The 20,742-nt window shown below is 35.8% G+C and overlaps 1 protein-coding gene across 2 annotated transcripts in view; it reads left to right on the top strand.

The window, feature by feature from the left end:
• CSMD3 (CUB and Sushi multiple domains 3) overlaps nt 1-20,742 on the top strand; it is a 1,257,946-nt gene that overhangs the window by 1,119,931 nt on the left and 117,273 nt on the right. For both annotated transcript variants that reach the window (XM_047073797.1, XM_047073796.1), the window contains 4 exons: nt 2,378-2,496; nt 3,620-3,689; nt 15,824-15,940; nt 19,359-19,568. In XM_047073797.1, the coding sequence (XP_046929753.1) occupies nt 2,378-2,496; nt 3,620-3,689; nt 15,824-15,940; nt 19,359-19,568 (516 nt within the window). The remainder of the gene's footprint in view (nt 1-2,377; nt 2,497-3,619; nt 3,690-15,823; nt 15,941-19,358; nt 19,569-20,742) is intronic.

The raw sequence follows: 20,742 nt of genomic DNA, 5'->3' as shown, positions 1-20,742 counted from the left end.
TTTCTGTGTATATGACTCTGAATGAAGTACTTGATAGAAAAGAAAAATGAACATGTGCAAAATTTGGCCTTCTCAGTAAGAATGACTGTAAGAATGACCTTAGCAGTAAAGAGTAATAGAAGTACTGTTCGGGACTCCCTAAAAACTAAGATTGTACCAAAGGGAGGTGAAATCTTATTTATAAGACATGTATGTTTATATCATAAATCACTTTTTTGGGATATTCATTCATTCTTGAAAAGGGCTCCATGAAGTCAGATAAATGTAATGTGTAAGGCCCATTAGTAGGTATTAAATGAGATTAAAACAAATATAAGACAGTTTCTTTCACTTCTTAGATCCTAAAATCTAGTTGGGGAAGCAAGACATGAAACCTTACAATTTTTAAAGTAGGTCACAATGTAATGATAACTTATCTTGCCTTGGTCCAGAAATTCAAGATTTCAAAAAAATTAAGAGATATGGAACATGATATACGTTTAGAGACCTACTTAATTGAAGCACAGGGCATTGGAATTCCAGTCCATGGACTACTCTAGCCTCCTCTAGGATTGCCTCAAGTGTACTCCCAAATGACCAATTTACTCTTCCTCTTTACTGCCTTCCTTTCTGATCTAATCATAATTCTATAAAGATAGTGCTCTCCTGTCATTTTCTGTCCTTAAATGTGACCTAATTTGGCATGGTTTTTAGCTACTCTGACCATTGTATTATTAGGCAGAGAAAGCATTTTTCATTTGCAGGGGTAGACATTAGTATCTATTAAGAAATTATCAAAACAGGGATTCGCTTTGTTTTCCATACTCTTCATTCATCCAGTCAACTGATGTTTATTGAATGTGTCCTTAAGATGCTATGCTCTAAGCTGCCCTTAAGAGTTTCTATTCTCAGAGGGGAAACAAATATTGAACAACTAATTACATAATTATTTATTCATTATTAGTTTATACTAAGCATCACAAAGGAATGTAGAAAGTAGTGCTATGAGAGCATCCATCAGAGGGAAATATCAAGGAGTAAAAGAATGTCTGAAGTACTGTAATTGTTTAGGATTTAATTTTTAATGTTTTTTCATGAAAAGAACATATGTATAATAATAAGTGGTGACTACTTATTCTTATAATTTAAATATGCATTAGATTAGCTTCAAAATGTGGATTGCAAAGAAATGCGTAATAAACATTGGCTTTTACTGAAAATATAAGTCAGTCAGAGAAAGACAGATATCATATGTTTTCACTCATATGTGGAACTTGAGAAATTTAACAGAAGACCGTGGGGGTAGGGAAGGGGGAAAACAGTTTCAAACAGAGGGAGGCAAACTATAAGAGACTCTTAAATACAGAGAACTAACTGAGGGCTGATGGGGGGGGGCGGGAAAGAGGGGAAAATGGATGATGGGTATTGAGGAGGGCACTTGTTGGGATGAGCACTGGGTGTTGTATGTAAGCAATGAATCACAGGACTCTATCCCCAAAGCCAAGAGCACACTGTATATACTGTATGTTAGCTAACTTGACAATAAATTATATTTAAAAAAAAGAAAATAAAAAGTTTATAACAGTAGTACATTCACATGTTTGAAAAAAATATTTTGGCAAAAAATTAATTTTTAAGACTTTATTTTAGGAAAACAGCTTAACATTTAGTATGTATTTGTCCCCATATATTGAAAAATATGTTGTTAATGTGAAAATAATGGAAGTGTTTTGAATTATATAATTGTCTCCCCTTCAGAAATAACTGATTTCAAGTGTCACAAAAACTTTTCAGGTCTCAATGAGCTACATGTTTTTCTCCTTTTTTATTTATAATATATTTGGACAACAAATCTTCCTTAAAAATACATTTAAAAATTTTACATGTAATAAGTAACATAAAAATGTGTCTCATAAATTAAAAAGTCCATTCTATATTAAGGAGGAAGGAACCAGGTGATATGGACAAAATAGCAAATAGTTTTTTAGTTATTTTATTAAGAATACTTTAGAAATATAATTTCATTCTACTCTCACAATAAATTATTATTTCTTTTTTATCTAGGAAGTTTTTAAAATAATTTTTAATTTTTGTTTTACAGTAGAAGACATTTAGGCTGGGAGTTAAAAAAGACTTTAAGCGTAATCACAGAGCTATTTAATGGTTGGTGCCATGAAAATCCAAAGAAATAGTTTTATGGTATAGTTCCAAAGCACATTGCTTTTAACAACTACAGTTAAATCTTGTTCACTTAAATATTATTCACAGAACATTCTTAACGTCCCAATGTAAAATCTAGTTTTAATGATAATGGTACTCAATTTTGGTAATTTAATATGCATAATTTAAGCATTCATTACTTGAAAGTTACTTATGCCATTATCTTTATATTTCTCAGCAATTGGTTTGGATTCCTGTCCCGAACCGCAGACTCCCAGCAGTGGAATGAAAATTGGAGACAGATATATGGTTGGTGATGTTGTGTCCTTTCAGTGTGATCAAGGATATTCTCTTCAGGTAAGGTGATTTTTAAATTATAGTTTTGATATGCATTGCTTTTTCAGAATATTTTAACAGAACAATGATTGATAATCCACAAGTTTCAAAAAATATTGATTTCAGACCATGTAGCATACCAAGTCAAAGGTATTAAATTTGTTCATAAAACTTATTCATGAGAATGGATTAAATGTTTTTTTTTTAAGTTTATTTATTTTGAGAAAGAGAGAGAGAGAGCAGGGGAGGGTCAGAGAGAGGGGGAGAAAGTATCCCAAGCAGGCCCTGCACTGACAGTGCAGTGCCTGATGTGAGGCTCAAACCCACGAATCGTGAGATCATGACCTGAGCCCAAATCGAGTCTGCATAACCAGCTGAGCCACCCAAGAGCTCCTGGACTAAATAGGTTTTGTTTGCAAGGGACCAAAACTTAAATTTGAATCAAAATTAATATTTACTTCACACTTTTCTTTCTATTTGCATAGGATGTAACAACTGAACTCCTGCATCTTTTAGAATCTTTTAGATTTGAAAATAAAAACAAAGTGTTACTTAAAGCATTAAATGAAACTTCCATGTAAATAAATTCCCCAAATTAGTGAAAACCAACTACAAATACATTTTAGAGGGTCTCAAATTTATGGTTGCATAAAAATCTCTCTAAAGACCTACCAAAAATTGAGAAAAAATATGAGGCAAAAACTATTTCATATATTAAGTAAATAAACTCCTTAGAGGAAGCAAAGTTAAAAATTAATAATTTAGAGTCTTTAAAGTTGTATTACAAATTATTAGTCTCAGAAGAACAATCAGATCTTTCTGGACTTTATATTTTAGTTTAAAATGTATATACCTTAATTGACTTGTTTTAATATTTTTATTAAATGTTTTTAAATTATGCTTTAACCTATCTCACCTTGAATATTATAGCAATTTATTATAAACAGTAACTTATGTGGTCATTTCATTCAATGTTTTTAACAATTTTTTACCATGACATTTTTTTAAAGAAAATTCCAGTAAAAGTTTGAAAATATAAGAAATGAAAATATATATCTAAGCTTGTTTTTATGATATTAAGTTTGCTATGTTTAATTCAGTCTTTTTAAAGTGAGTACTGAACTGTACTGTCTTGTTTATATAGGGTCATTCTCATATTACATGTATGCCTGGACCTGTAAGAAGATGGAATTATCCAATCCCAATTTGTTTGGGTAAGTTGAGGAATTGTAACTCATTTATAAGCTTTATCAAATTTTAAAGACACACCCTGTATATAACGTTCTTCAAACATATAGTTTGCCTTTTGTCAAGTTTTATGGAAATTATATTTTGAGCTAAACATTTCATGTCTTTTTAAAATTTATTTTACATGTTTAGAATTTTTAATTCAAACTTCAATATCAATGGATGACTTCAGAAATTGAGAAAAGTTACTAGATTGTTCGATCCTTAGAACTTTTTCTCAGTACGCTGTGATAGAAATACCCATAGATCAGGAAAGTAAGTAAATATTCATTGCTTGCTATTAAGCCGGAAACAATAAGGAATCTGGAGTGTACCAAAGGAGCATGACAGTCCTTGATATGTCTTCAGTTAGTGACAGGTGATTTAGATATGGAATATATCAAAATGGCACTTGGATCTTAGAAAGAATGGACCCAATTTGTGCCCTAACTTACTGCTACTTCCAGTCATTTCTGTCCACTTTTTCATGTTTTTTTCTCTTCCTCATTTCTAGTATCTGTATGCAACCATTAATATCCTGGGCTCTACAGAGTATCTGAGAAAGACATATGAGGTGTGATCCCTATCTTTAAATCATTTATATACCATTTAGAGTGGTAGAAATAAAAGACATGAAATAAAAGAGTAATTTAGTTCTACCATTGACTACACATGATGGAATTTCAGGAAGATGAGATGATGTTGACCCAAGTCATTGGGAAACATAGTCAGCCCATAAAACTTAAACAGAGTTTTAGATGGTAAGTGTAATTAAGATAAATATATGTCGAAGATAGCCTTTTTTTGAGTAGGAAAACAGGCAAAAACAAAAGAATTGGTGTGACTTCTATGACTTCCCTCTGTATTGTGTTAGTTTGCTTGGACTGCCTTAACAGACTACCACGGACTGGTTGGGATAGGCAACAAAAATGTATTTGCTCTCAGTTCTAGAAGCTAGAAATCCAAAAGCAAGGTGCTGGCAAGGTTGTTTTCTCCTGAGGCCTCTCTCCTCGGCTTGTAAATGACCATATTCTCCCTGCATCTTCACATGGTGTCTTTTCTCTTTTTTCTCCGTTTGTTTCCTTTTTAGTTTTGAAGTTTATTTTTTATTTATTGTGAGAGAGAGAAAGAGCAGGGAAGGAGCAGAGAGAGAGGGAGAGAGAGAATCCCAAGCAGGCTCTTCACTGTCAGCGCAGAGCCTGATGTGGGGCTTGAACTCATGAACCATAAGATCAAGACCTGAGCCAAAACCAAGTAGAATGCTTAACCAACTGAGCCCCCCAGGTGTCCCTTTAGTGTCTTATAAGGATAGTAGTACTATCAGATTAGGGCTCCACCCTTATAATTTCATATAACCTCGATTACCTCCTTAGAAGCCTGAATTCTAATATAGTCAGATAATGTGTGAAGGCTTTAACATATGAATATAGGGCAAAGACAAGTCAATCTATGCCTATGTACCAGGTGTACTATTTCTGTTGAGACTACTGGAAAATATGTCTAGAAGCAAGGATGGTCTTAATTACCCAAAGATATTGAAAGCATTTAGATTTTATTTTATTTTATTATTATTATTTTTTGATGTTTGTTTCTTTTTGAGAGAGAGACAGAGTGTGAGTGGGGAAGGAGCAGAGAGAGAATGAGACACAGAATCTGAAGCAGGCTCCAGGCTCTGAGCTGTCAGCACAGAGCCCCACTTGGGGGTCAAAGTCATGAACCGTGAGATCATGACCTGAGCTGAAGTCGGACATTTACCAACTGAGCCACCCAGGGACCCCAAAAGCATTTAGATTTTAGATTGGATGATATTTTTTAGAAGATATATCTCTTTAGGTATCAAATAACTTACAAGTCAATTATAATGTCAATTTTATAATTTAAATTATAAAATTATATGTATATAATGCCTATTGTAAAAATTTAAATATATAATGCCAATTATGTGTGTGTGTTATGTGTGTGGGATGTGTGTGTGTATATATCCAATTAAGTATAAAAAATTGGGAATATAAAAAGGTACAGACAACAAAATAAATGGCATATATATTTTGCTGATATGAAAACAGAGAGTTTAGACCTGTTCATTACTATATCCCCAGTGTCTAGAACACTAATTAATAAATATTGCTTAAGGAATGATTAAAATAAAGTTTTAGCATGCTACAGTATATGTGTGTGTGTGTGTGTGTGTGTGTGTGTGTGTGTGTATGAAGAGAAAGAGAGAGAGGTAGAGATACACACACTTTATATATTTTATATATAATATATACTCTTCCTTGACATTAAGTTAGAATAAGGTTCCATACCATAGCATGTTTTCAAAAATTTGATATTAAAAAAATTTTTTGACATTTATTTATTTTTGAGAGATAAAGTGAGACAGAGCATAAGTGGGGGGTGGGGGCAGAGAGAGAAAGAGACACAGAATCTGAAGCAGGCACCAGGCTCTGAGCAAGCATTCAGCACGGAGCTTGATGTGGGGCTCGAACCCACAATCCGTGAGATCATGTATCCAACTGAGCCACCTAGACGCCCCACAAAAATTTGATATTTAAAATAGCTTCATGGCACACAGCATAGTCTAATTTGTGTGGTTATTTTCTCTTCATAGAGTTTAGGTTTTTGTATTTCTTTTTTTTTTTTCAAAATATGAAATTTATTGTCAAATTGGTTTCCATACAATACCCAGTGCTCATCCCAAAAGGTGCCCTCCTCAATACGCATCACCCACCCTTCCCTCCCTCCCACCCCCCAAAAACCCTCAGGTTGTTCTCAGTTTTTTTAAAAAATTTTTTTTCAACATTTATTTATTTTTTTGGGGACAGAGAGAGACAGAGCATGAATGGGGGAGGGGCAGAGAGAGAGGGAGACACAGAATCGGAAACAGGCTCCAAGCTCCGAGCATCAGCCCAGAGCCTGACGCGGGGCTCGAACTCACGGACCGCGAGATCGTGACCTGGCTGAAGTCGGACGCTTAACCGACTGCGCCACCCAGGCGCCCCTGTTCTCAGTTTTTAAGAATCTCTTATGCTTTGACTCCCTCCCTCTCTAACTTTTTTTTTTTCCTTCCCCTCCCTCATGGGTTTCTGTTAAGTTTCTCAGGATCCACATAAGAGTGAAAACATACGGTATCTGTTTTTCTCTGTATGGCTTATTTCACTTAGCCTCACACTCTCCAGTTCCCTCCACGTTGCTACAAAAAGCCATATTTCATTCTTTCTCATTGCCACGTAGTATTCCACTGTGTATATAAACCACAATTTCTTTATCCATTCATCAATTGATGGACATTTAGGCTCTTGCCATAATTTGGCTATTGTTGAGAGTGCTGCTATAAACATTGGGGTACAAGTGCTCCTATGCATCAGTCCTCCTGTATCCCTTGGGTAGATTCCTAGCAGTGCTATTCCTGGGTCATAGGGTAGGTCTATTGTTAATTTTCTGAGGAACCTCCACACTGCTTTCCAGAGCGGCTGCACCAATTTGCATTCCCACCAACAGTGCAAGAGGGTTCCCGTTTCTCCACATCCTCTCCAGCATCTATAGTCTCCTGATTTGTTCATTTTGGCCACTCTGACTGGCATGAGGTGATACCTGAGTGTGGTTTTGATTTGTATTTCCCTGATAAGGAGCGATGCTGAACATCTTTTCATGTGCCTGTTGGCCATCTGGATGTCTCCTTTAGAGAAGTGTCTATTCATGTTTTCTGCCCATTTCTTCACTGGGTTATTTGTTTTTCGGGTGTGGAGTTAGGTGAGCTCTTTATAGATTTTGGATAAAAGCCCTTTGTCCGATATGTCATTTGCAAATATCTTTTCCCATTCCGTTGGTTGCCTTTTAGTTTTGTTGGTTGTTTCTTTTGCTGTGCAGAAGCTTTTTATCTTCATGAGGTCCTAGTAATTCATTTTTGCTTTTTATTCCCTTGCCTTTGGGGATGTGTCAAGTAAGAGATTGCTACGGCTGAGGTCAGAGAGGTCTTTTCCTGCTTTCTCCTCTAGGGTTTTGATGGTTTCCTGTCTCACATTCAGGTCCTTTATCCATTTTGAGTTTGTTTTTGTGAATGGTGTGAGAAAGTGGTCTAATTTCAACCTTCTGCATGTTGCTGTCCAGTTCTCCCAGCACCATTTGTTAAAAGAGACTGTCTTCTTTCCATTGGATGTTCTTTCCTGCTTTGTCAAAGATGAGTTGGCCATACGTTTGTGGGTCTAGTTCTGGGGTTTCTATTCTATTCCATTGGTCTATGTGTCTGTTTTTGTGCCAATACCATGCTGTCTTGATGATGATAGCTTTGTAGTAGAGGCTAAAGTCTGGGATCGTGATGCCTCCTGCTTTGGTCTTCTTCAAAATTACTTTGGCTATTTGGGGCCTTTTGTGGTTCCATATGAATTTTAGGATTGCTTGTTCTAGTTTCGAGAAGAATGATGGTACAATTTTGATTGGGATTGCATTGAATGTGTAGATAGCTTTGGGTCGTATTGACATTTTGACAATATTTATTCTTCCAATCCATGAGCAGGGAATGTCTTTCCATTTCTTTATATCTTCTTCAATTACCTTCATAAGATTTCTGTAGTTTTCAGCATACGGATCGTTTACATCTTTGGTTAGATTTATTCCTAGGTATTTTATCCTTCTTGGTGCAATTGTGAATGGGATCAGTTTCTTTATTTGTCTTTCTGTTGCTTCATTGTTAGTGTATAAGAATGCAACTGATTTCTGTACATTGATTTTGTATCCTGCAACTTTGCTGAATTCATGTATCAGTTCTAGCAGACTTTTGGTGGAGTCTATCGGATTTTCCATGTATAATATCATGTCATCTGCAAAAAGCGAAAGCTTGACTTCATCTTTGCCAATTTTGAAGCCTTTGATTTCCTTTTGTTGTCTGATTGCTGATGCTAGAACTTCCAACACTATGTTAAACAACAACGGTGAGAGTGGGCATCCCTGTCGTGTTTCTGATCTCAGGGAAAAAGCTCTCAGTTTTTCCCCATTGAGGATGATGTTAGCTGTGGGCTTTTTATAAATGGCTTTTATGATCTGTAAGTATGTTCCTTCTATCCCGACTTTCTCAAGGGTTTTTATTAAGAAAGGGTGCTGGATTTTGTCAAAGGCCTTTTCTGCATCGATTGACAGGATCATATGGTTATTATCTTTTCTTTTATTAATGTGATGTATCACGTTGATTGATTTGCGAATGTTGAACCAGCCCTGCATCCCAGGAATGAATCCCACTTGATCATGGTGAATAATTCTTTTTATATGCTGTTGAATTCGATTTGCTAGTATCTTATTGAGAATTTTGGCATCCATATTCATCAGGGATATTGGCCTGTAGTTCTCTTTTTTTACTGGGTCTCTGTCTGGTTTAGGAATCAAAGTAATACTGGCTTCATAGAATGAGTCTGGAAGTTTTCCTTCCCTTTCTATTTCTTGGAATAGCTTGAGAAGGATAGGTATTGTCTCTGCTTTAAATGTCTGGTAGAACTCCCCTGGGAAGCCATCTGGTCCTGGACTCTTATTTGTTGGGAGATTTTTGATAACCAATTCAATTTCTTCTCTGGTTATAGGTCTGTTCAAGCTTTCTCTTTCCTCCTGATTGAGTTTTGGAAGAGTGTGGGTGTTTAGGAATTTGTCCATTTCTTCCAGGTTGTCCAATTTGTTGGCGTATAATTTTTCATAGTATTCCTTGATAATTGCTTGTATCTCTGAGGGATTGGTTGTAATAATTCCATTTTCATTCATGATTTTATCTATTTGGGTCATCTCCCTTTTCTCTTTGAGAAGCCTGGCTAGAGGTTTGTCAGTTTTGTTTATTTTTTCAGAAAACCAACTCTTGGTTTCATTAATCTGCTCTACAGTTTTTTTAGATTCTATATTGTTCATTCCTGCTCTGATCTTTATTATTTCTCTTTTTCTGTTGGGTTTAGGTTGCCTTTTCTGTTCTGCTTCTATTTCCTTTAGGTGTGCTGTTAGATTTTGTATTTGGGATTTTTCTTGTTTCTGGAGATAGGCCTGGATTGCAATGGATTTTCCTCTAAGGACTGCCTTTGCTGCATCCCAAAGCGTTTGGATTGTTGTATTTTCATTTTTGTTTATTTCCATATATTTTTTAATTTCTTCTCTAATTGCCTGGTTGACCCACTCATTCTTTAGTAAGGTGTTCTTTAACCTCCATGCTTTTGGAGGTTTTCCAGACTTTTTTCTGTGGTTGATTTCAAGCTTCATAGCATTGTGGTCTGAAAGTATGCATGGTATGATTTCAATTCTTGTATACTTATGAAGGGCTGTTTTGTGACCCAGTATATGATCTATCTTGGAGAATGTTCCATGTGCTCTCGAGAAGAAAGTGTATTCTGTTGCTTTGGGATGCAGAGTTCTAAATATATCTGTCAGGTCCATCTGATCCAATATATCATTCAGGGCCCTTGTTTCTTTATTGACCGTTTATCTAGATGATCTATCCATTTCTGTAAGTGGAGTGTTAAAGTCCCCTGCAATTACCACATTCTTATCCATAAGGTTGCTTATGTTTATGAGTAATTGTTTTATATATTTAGGGGCTCCGGTATTTGGCGCATAGACATTTATAACTGTTAGTTCTTCCTGATGGATAGACCCTGTAATTATTATATAATGCCCTTCTTCATCTCTTGTTACAGCCTTTAATTTAAAGTCTAGTTTGTCTGATATAAGTATGGCTACTCCAGCTGTCTTTTGGCTTCCAGTAGCATGACAAATAGTTCTCCATTCCCTCTCTCTCAATCTAAAGGTGTCCTCAGGTCTAAAATGAGTCTCTTGTAGACAGCAAATAGATGGGTCTTGTTTTTTTATCCATTCTGATACAATATGTCTTTTGGTTGGTGCATTTAGTCCATTTACATTCAGTGTTATTATAGAAAGATATGGGTTTAGAGTCATTGTGATGTCCGTAGGTTTCATGCTTGTAGCGATGTCTCTGGTACTTTGTCTCACAGGATCCCCCTTAGGATCTCTTGTAGGGCTGGTTTAATGGTGACAAATTCCTTCAGTTTTTGTTTGTTTGGGAAGACCTTTATCTCTCCTTCTATTCTAAATGACAGACTTGCTGGATAAAGGATTCTCGGCTGCATATTTTTTCTGTTTAACACATTGAAGATCTCCTGCCAATCCTTTCTGGCCTGCCAAGTTTCAAAAGAGAGATTAGTCACGAGTCTTATAGGTCTCCCTTTATATGTTAGGGCACGTTTGTCCCTTGCTGCTTTCAGAATTTTCTCTTTATCCTTGTATTTTGCCAGTTTCACTATGATATGTCGTGCCGAAGATCGATTCAAGTTGCGTCTGAAGGGAGTTCTCTGTGCCCCTTGGATTTCAATGCCTTTTCCTTCCCCAGTTCAGGGAAGTTCTCAGCTATTATTTCTTCAAGTACACCTTCAGCACCTTTCCCTCTCTCTTCCTCTGCTGGGATACCAATTATGTGTATATTATTTCTTTTTAGTGTATCACTTAGTTCTCTAATTTTCCCCTCATACTCCTGGATTTTTTTATCTCTCTTTTTCTCAGCTTCCTCTTTTTCCATAATTTTATCTTCTAGTTCACCTATTCTCTCTCTGCCTCTTCCATCCGAGCTGTGGTCGTTTCCATTTTATTTTGCATCTTGTTTAAAGTGTTTTTCAGCTCCTCGTGACTGTTTCTTAGTCCCTTGATCTCTGTAGCAAGAGATTCTCTGCTGTCCTCTATACTGTTTTCAAGCCCAGTGATTAATTTTATGACTATTATTCTAAATTCACTTTCTGTTATATTATTTAAATCCTTTTTGATCAGTTCATTAGCTGTTGTTATTTCCTGGAGAGTCTTCTGAGGGGAATTCTTCCGCTTGGTCATTTTGGATAGTCCCTGGAGTGGTGAGGACCTGCAGGGCACTTCCCCTGTGCTGTGGTGTATAACTGGCGTTGGTGGGCGGGGCCACAGTCTGACCTGATGTCTGCCCCCAGCCCACTGCTGGGGCCACAGTCAGACTGGTGTGTGCCTTCTCTTCCCCTCTCCTAGGGGCGGGATTCACTGTGGGGTGGCGTGGCCCGTCTGGGCTACTTGCACACTGCCAGGCTTGTGGTGCTGGGGATCTGGCGTATTAGCTGGGGTGGGTAGGCAAGGTGCACGGTGGGAGCAGGAGGGGCAGGCTTACCTCGCTTCTCCTTAGGTGATTCACTTCAGGAGGGGCCCTGTGGCAGCGGGAGGGAGTCAGACCTGCTGCGGGAGGGTTGGCTCCGCAGAAGCACAGTTTTGGGTGTTTGCACAGAGCAAGCAAGTTCCCTGGCAGGAACTGGTTCCCTTTGGGATTTTGGCTGGGGGATGGGCGAGGGAGATGGCGCAGGCAAGCACCTTTGTTCCCCGCCAAACTGAGCTCTGTTGTCCAGGGGCTCAGCAACTCTCCCTCCCTTTGTCCTCCAGTCTTCCCGCTTTCCGAGCAGAGCTGTTAACTTATGACCTCCCAGACGCTAAGTCGCGCTTGCTGTCGGAACACAGTCCGTCAGGCCCCTCCGCTTTTGCAAGCCGGACTCGGGGGCTCTGCTTGGCTGGCGAGCCGCCCCTCCGTCCCGGCTCCCTCCCGCCAGTCCGTGGAGCGCGCACCGCCTCGCCGCCCCTCCTACCTTCTTCCGTGGGCCTCTCGTCTGCGCTTGGCTCTGGAGACTCCATTCTGCTAATCCTCTGGCGGTTTTCTGGGTTATTTAGGCAGGTGTAGGAGGAATCTAAGTGATCAGCAGGATGCGCGGTGAGCCCAGCGTCCTCCTATGCCGCCATCTTCCCAGTTCTCCAGGTTTTTGTCTTTCAATATACATTTGTAAGTCTTTTAGCATTCCTTCATGCATTCTCTAATTGTTTACTTAGAATTTTACCTAAGTAGATTATTTATGTCATTGCATATAACTATTTAAAGCTTGGATGATTTATGCCACATTGCTTTCAGAAGTTTGCATCAATTTAAATACCATCTCAGTATTATATGACAATTTTTATCCTTCTGTATTATTAGCACCAATTATTACTCTTACCACTTTACTAATTTTTTAGGTGAAGTATTGCGTTTTGATTAAATCTGCATTTTCATTGTATACCGTTATCAAGAGAAGTATTAGATGGAAGTGATAACTTAATAAAATTTAACTAGGGAGTTTAAATTTCACCAAATAGGAAAAAATTGATATGAAACTGTATGGAATACTTACTAGATGTTGATGCCCATATATCAATATTCACATTTCAGTTAAGATACAATAGCTATGTATGCTCAGCGTATTATTATTTGAGCTTCTGTTTGCTCACCTACTAAATGGGATAATAAGGTCCACATCATATGGCTATTGTAAGAATTAATTGAAAGAAAGAATGTGTTTAAAGTATTTAGCACTGAACCCAGAACACACAGGCATTAAGAGTGGTAGCTATTATCATGAAAAATAGCCAGTAACTGAAGCGTCCAGTAATGGGGAAGAAATTTTAAAAAAAGGAAGTGAGCATTATAATGGAATATTTAATGGCATGACCAAAGTTTACAATATATAGTTAAATGTAAAAAGGCTTAAAGCAATTCACTGTAGGAACCTATTTTCATTGTATATACACACACATGTATAAACAAACATACACATATATTTTTCTGCAGAAGAAAAAATATAAAGATAAATAGGTTATCTAGGGGTAGTAAAGTTAGAGAGCCCTTTTATTTCCTTTTCTACTCACTTGTTTGTATCCTATAGATTGTCGACAATAAGCTTGTACTGTATTTGATAGACAAAGTATTTAAAGTGACATCATGGCCACATCATAAGGATAAACAGAAGGCAGGAGGCTGATTCAGATAATGTCCTACAGCTCCAGTCATCATGTAATAAGGTTACAGCCTTGTGAACTGGAAAATAAACAATCTGCCAGATATTCTGGTGGATGGAAGGAAAAATCACTTGAGATTTTTAGGGGATAGAGGCAAATCAGAAAGAAGAATCAAAGATGTTCTTATCTGAGAGGACTATGGTAGTGTTCATCTTGGAGGCTATAGTTGTGTCTTCAACTAAAAGAGTGAAATGGGGCCCAGTAGAGTCTACTGCAGAGCCACTAGCAGGACACAAAGAATTGTCATTAGAGACGTACGTGTGTGGAGATTGCAGAGACACTGAATGAGTACGCATGAATGTGGAGCTGAAGGAAGATGCATTTTTTGGATTCTTCTTCATGTCTTTCATGACGTGTCATTCTTTCTTTCTCCTTCATGAGTTCTTTGCTCTTCATTTCCTTTCCTTCTTTTCTCCTCTGATTTTGGGATTTAAACTCTAGAGAGGTGAGTAACACAGAGGTTGGGATTTTCAGGTCATATCTAAAGAGATAGAAAGTAGCAGAATCGAAGGGGCAATAGCAGCTGAAAGATGAGATGTTGAAGGTAATAAAGCAAGAGAGCATCCTTGTACTCTTTTACCCAAAGCTCACAATAAAGCAACACAAACCTACAATGCACTCTTGCCAAAACTAATAATATATATATATATATATATATATATATATATATATATATATATTTGCTTCTTTTTTAAACGTTTATTTATTTATTTTTGAGAGAGCATGAACGGGGGAGGGACAGAGAGAGGGGGAGACAGAGACTCCCAAGGAGGCTCCCGGCCATCAGTGCAGAGCCTGACTGACACAGGGCTTGAACTCATGAACCGTGAGGTCATGAGCTGAGCTGAAATCAAGAGTCAGATGCTTATTGACTGAGCGTCCCAGGTGCCCCTTAAAAATATATTGGAATGGCCAAAATATTTTCTCTACCACTCATTAATCATCAGACTGTGATAAATATATATGAACAGTCACACTTTAGAAAAAGGAATTTTGGAACATTAATTGTCTCTATATGATGGAAAATTGCTCTGGTTTAAGGATGGATTAGTGGAGATTTCAGAAAGATAAGAAAGTGTGCAAGTGTCTCTTTAGAGCTCAAAGGTAATCACGGTTTGAAAGAAAGGTTTATATGAAGATTGCTATATATTATATATTATACATATGACTCCCTGGTAAAATCTATTTGATATAATTCATTCAGTTCACATAAAGATAGCTGTCAAAGAGTTACTGATATGCAAAACACGAGTCAAATTTTTACTGAATTTGCTTTTATGATATATAATCTGAAGTTTGAGTATCTTTTGTTTCCTAACAATAAATAAGTGAATGAAATCGCAGGTAAGTGTTCTATACAGGTAAATTTAAAACTTGGTGCACAGTCATGAAATTTGATTTTTCATTTCACAATTAACAAATGTATTTTAGTCCTTATATGATCAAATAATAAAAATGTACTTTTAGAGGAAAGAATTAGCTTCTAAAATGCAATGACTCTTTCAATACATGTTAAATAGTTCTATCTAATCATGAACTTGGGTAAGTATCTGTTCTTGTATCTTTTCCTTATTAATAGCAAATCAATATAATAGGGGTCTGAAACAAGCATGTTTATAAACTATGCCTAAATTCTCAAACCTTGTGCATCTTTTAACTTGTTTTGTACTTCCTATTCTTCATCTAATTCTTTTATGATAAAAGGCGGCCATATCTCAGGTGTGATATGTGAATCCCTCACATATTAACAATAGAAACCATTATTTTTCTTAAAATTCCTTAACCTTCTCACAAAAAGAAGGAGGGAAGGTTGGCAAAATGGTTCCCTCTCTAATACAGTACTTAGAATGGATGTTGTTGGCTAAATTATATCATCGTTGGAATGAATGAATACATCCCTAGAAGTACTTACGGATAAGAAATAAACTGCCTCTGTGGAAAAGGACATATTCTCCTTGTTTGATTGTATTCACTGCACATGAGCTACTTCTTGCTGTGCAATAATTGATTTAGCTTGCATTTATTGCTGAGGAAGAAAGTATGATGTCTTTTAAAGCTATTTTAGAAAATGCATTGTCAGTTGATTATATTTGATTACTAGTATGTGGTGTGAATGAGAGTTGACAATATTAACATTTATATCAAACAGTTTTAACTCAGACTTGATTAAGACTTGAAATGATTTCAACTTGTTTTTAATACTGTAAAGTATTCTGCTGTTCTGGCTGACACGGTACGTCTCGTTTTGTAGCTCAGTGTGGAGGTGCCATGTCAGATTTCAGCGGTGTGATCCTCAGCCCTGGGTTTCCTGGAAACTATCCCAGCAGTTTAGATTGCACGTGGACAATAAAGCTGCCCGTAGGTTTTGGTATGTATATTAAAAGCATATGAAAGAGTTTTCCGTATCATTAATGCATCCCTAGAAAGAAATATCAATGTGTAGTAAACACTCACAAATTATAGTTGACTTTGGCAGTTATATCAGTTAAGCAGTAAGATTTGGATTGCTTGAACCTTTCACTTGAAATACTAGGATAATTGAAAGCATATGGGCATTTTCTAATTTTATTGTTACATGATAGATAGATAACTTTATGATATTTTCCAGTTGATTTGTATGGATTTAGCCTGATTTAGATGTGTGTGGCAATAATAAATTCAATGTGAGTTTTTATGTATAATTATTTTGTAGCTCTCTTCTTGTCATTGGAACCGAGTAGTATATAGATAAATTATTTTCTAGTAATTTATTGAATTTGTCTATTTTTCTTTTTTTTTTTTTTTGAGAGAGAGAGAGCAAGCAGGAGAGGGGCAGAGGGGAGAGAGAGAGAGGAGCCAGAGTCTTAAGCAGGCTCCACACCCGGCACAGAGCCTGACGTGGGGCTCAATCTCATGACCATGAGATTATGACCTGAGCTGAAATCAAGAGTCAGATCCTTAACCGACTGAGCCACCCAGGCATCCCTGAATTTATATAATATTCATTGCAAATAAGTAAGATTTTACATTTGAAAATAGTACAAAATTTCTGATTTGGGGTTTATAACCCAGGTAGTTGTATACTGCATTGTATAGCATTTCATAGATTCTTTCTCACACTTCTATCACCAATATATTCTCATGCAGCTCCATATCACATGGGTCTGTATATGCTAAGTAGAAGTGATAGATGGATGATAGACTTGTTTATTAAATCACAGAAGAGGAGGATGGGTAGACTCCCTGTGAAGCACCCACAAACTTTGTGGATTTCGAGCAATTAAGAAATTCTGTACTATTTCACTTATTGCGGACTGAATTTAGCACCTCATTGCCCAAAGACATCTATGGTCTCAGAATAAAAATTTGTATTTAAATATTTTACATAACTAAATATTTTACATAAATTCACAGAAAATTCGTTTTGACAATTCCTTACTGAGTACGTATTATAATCCAAGTACTATGCTAAGCTGGGAATAAAATGCATAGTGAAACAGACTTTGTACCTTTCCCCAGATAAGTTACAGTCATAATAAGGAGACAGATAGACAAATGTTATTACAATAAACTATAATAAAGAACATAGGATTGTAATTATTACAGATCCAGCCTCATCCAAGAAATGCGGAAAAGTCTTGTTAGAAGAATAATTCCTAATTGTGACTTTATAGATAAGAATCAGCCCAACAAACAGGGTCAGTCTGTGGGGGATAGAAATTCTAGGTAAACAGAGTGACATGGAAAGATGCAGATGAAAAACTAAAGAAATTCCACAATAAAAAAAATTCTCTCTTAAAAATAAAAGATTATTCTGGCTACAACATGGGAATTCACTCTGAAGTTCTAGGCAAATTCTGTGTCCATTCATTGAACGACAATAACAATGCTAATGGATAATAGGTTTGAACCTATATGGTTATTTTTATGTGTCTTTTACCAGTCACTTAAGAGGACTCATCCAAGTTGCTTATGGAGCTAAATGAATTATTTTAAAATAAATTATTAAGCATATTTTATTAGAGTCATCATATCAACTTACCTTTTGTTAATACTTCCTTGATTTTATGTTTATTTTTATTTTTTTATTTTTATTTTTTTTAACGTTTATTTATTTTTGAGACAGGGAGAGACAGAGCATGAACGGGGGAGGGTCAGAGAGAGAGGGAGACACAGAATCCGAAACAGACTCCAGGCTCTGAGCTGTCAGCACAGAGCCCGAAGCGGGGCTCGAACTCACGGACCTCGAGATCATGACCTGAGCCGAAGTCAGACGCTTAACCGACTGGGCCACCCAGGCGCCCCAATACTTCCTTGATTTTAAAAACCAAGTTCATTAAAATTGAAAGTAATACACATCTCTATTTTAGAAATGAAAACATTAGAGACTTTCTGATTTGATTACATTTAAATAATGCCACCATTTTCTTTGAGTTTTGGTTAAATCAAAAATTAGTTCTAATGTATTTCAAAAAGGCACTTTGTAATTTTTGAAAAGAAAATTGAATATATTTTAAAATGAAAGGAGCAGTTTTTTACGTCCCTAAAACACTTGTTGACAAAATAATTTTTGAAAAGGAGGCTCAGGGGAAGTGTTTAGAAAAAATATGCAATTCTTGGAACCTCACATATTAAGGTAGTATGTTCAAAGTTCCAAGAATTTGTATAATTGTACAGAAACTTGTTTAAAATTTTAAAGCCTATTGTGAATGTTTCCCAAATGTACTTGCCTATAAAACTTTTTCCCCATGTGACAAAAACTTTTTGTGGCACTCTTTTTCCAGGAACAAAACGTGACGTTAGGTGAGAACTCCAGTGTAATCATTCAGAGCAAGAGTCCAAGAGCCAGGGGGTCTGAGTTTGAATTTCAGCACTTTTAGGTCACTGTGTAATTTAGCATATTGGTTAGCTTCTCTGTGCCTCAGTTTCCTCATTCTCATGAGTACCTGTGAACATTAAATAAATTAGCACTTGAAGAAATAAAATAAATACATAAACACTTAAAAGAGTGTTTAGCAAACACTCGATAAATGTCAGATTTTATTACTAACAAGGTGGAGAATGATAGTTGTAGTAAAAATACCCTCTAATTCACTAAAATTGAGTATTAATTGAATTAGGCGAACATACCTCAGTGAGGCTTTTCTTTTTTCCATCTCAGAGACCTTTCACTATCTCACATTTGTATGTTTATAAAGATAGTGAGACTGCATTGCAATATGACAGCATATAACAATGATCACTAGATTTTATTGAGACTAGTATATAAAAATCAGAATTATATTCTGATAAAATAGTAAAGAGCATGTACATAAATTACATGCCTCAAAATGATATGTTGAGTAAGGTAGTGTATCTCCTATAGATGAATGACTAATTTCTAATGCAATTGTGGAGTTTGATTATGTTAATAAATAAAAACTGCAATCATACTTTGGCTTCAAATTGGACTACTACAAAATGCATATTTACTGAATGACTTTTTAGTTTTAAAAATTGCTTGATACAATTTTAAATGGCATTAAAGAGTAAGAAAGCCATTTTTTTAATGGTTTTTGCTATGGCAACATTATAGTAAAGTGAAAGAGATATTCCCATGTGACAAGTAGTGGGCATTTGAGAGCAGTATTCTGTTACTTTGAACTATGGCAAAGCTAATTACCCTAGCAAACAGCAAACCCATGGCCCAGATCTTGAGAGTATGGCTCTTAACCTGAAAGGAAACATATAACTACAGTATTTGAGTGTGCTTTGTGCATTTAATCGGATAAAGCAATAAAGTACTGTTATTTGTTTTTCTTTTTTAGGTGTACATCTACAGTTTGTAAATTTTTCTACAGAAACCATACATGATTATTTGGAAGTAAGAAGTGGATCATCAGAAACTAGTACTGTTATTGGCCGACTGAGTGGTCCTCAAATACCATCTTCCCTATTTAGTACGACTCATGAGACCAGTTTATATTTTCACAGTGACTATTCACAAAACAAACAAGGGTTCCACATTGTATACCAAGGTGAGAATAACAGCAAAAGTAAAAGCTTATTTAGCTCCAAATCGACTAGTAGCAATCTAACTATTTTCTACATTCTGTTTTAGAAAGAGAAAGGAACCTACACTAAGTCAAGCCTCAATTAGGCAGATGTTTTTAATATTGCAATTTTTGGGCAACTGTATAGGGGAGATGATGTCTGTCTGAGCCCTTGGAAAATTCTAAGCACGAAAACAGGATTCAATTGGTCTTAATATACAATTAAAATAAGCAAGCCAAGGCAAGGCAGTTAAGCAAGGCAAGCTGGATATCAAAGATGTAACTTTGCTCATATATTAAAATAAGCATATTGAAAGATATTTTGTAGTACTCATGCAATCTTTGTAAAATTATTTTCTTTCTACTTCATCATGACAGAATATGGCATTCCTTCATTCCATTCCATTTCCTTGAGTATATAAAATAAATACTTTGACAATCATATTATTTTAGTCCTATTTCTATTATAAAATTGCTGCATAACCCTTGGCAAGATTATTACCCCTTTTGAGTAGAGACCCAGCCTCAAGTGTTAACTCTCCAGATCCAATCTAAAATAGACTAGAGCTCCACTCCGTTACTTTATTTGCATGATGGAGTTAGTAATAGTACGTCCCAGATTAATTGTTGTATATGATGAAATTAATTTGAAATATGTGCCATGATATATACCATTAGTAAATATTTAGTGCATTTTAGCTATGTTTATTATTATATTATTTCAGATTTTTTAAGTCTAGTATTTAAAATTAAATATTTAAAGTTGTATTTTATGCAATGTAGTTCCAATGACTACAATTTTTAATCATAATATAATTACATCTCACAATAATATATATCAATAATATATACTATGTTATATATTATATGTTGCTATAATATATTATATATTACATGTTGGTATAATATATTATATATTATATGTTGGTATAATATATCAATAATAATATCACAATTACATCTCTGCCATAATTATTAAAGTATTATATGAGCATGTGACACTTTTGGATGTGAGCTCCACAAGAGCAGGCATCTTTGTCATGTTCATCGATGTATCTCAAGTGCCTAGAATAACAGTAAGAGCACAACAAATATTTACCGAATAAAAGTAGATACCCCAAAGGAAATTTAAGAATAGTTAAAATAGAACATCCAACTA

This window comes from Lynx rufus, unplaced genomic scaffold, assembly GCF_022079265.1.
Source record: "Lynx rufus isolate CCGP_SWC_20201006 ecotype Redwood Valley unplaced genomic scaffold, mLynRuf1.p SCAF_12, whole genome shotgun sequence".
NCBI lineage: Eukaryota > Metazoa > Chordata > Mammalia > Carnivora > Felidae > Lynx > Lynx rufus.
Note: the sequence above shows the minus strand (reverse complement) of the source record. Positions and strands in the feature narration are given on the sequence as shown.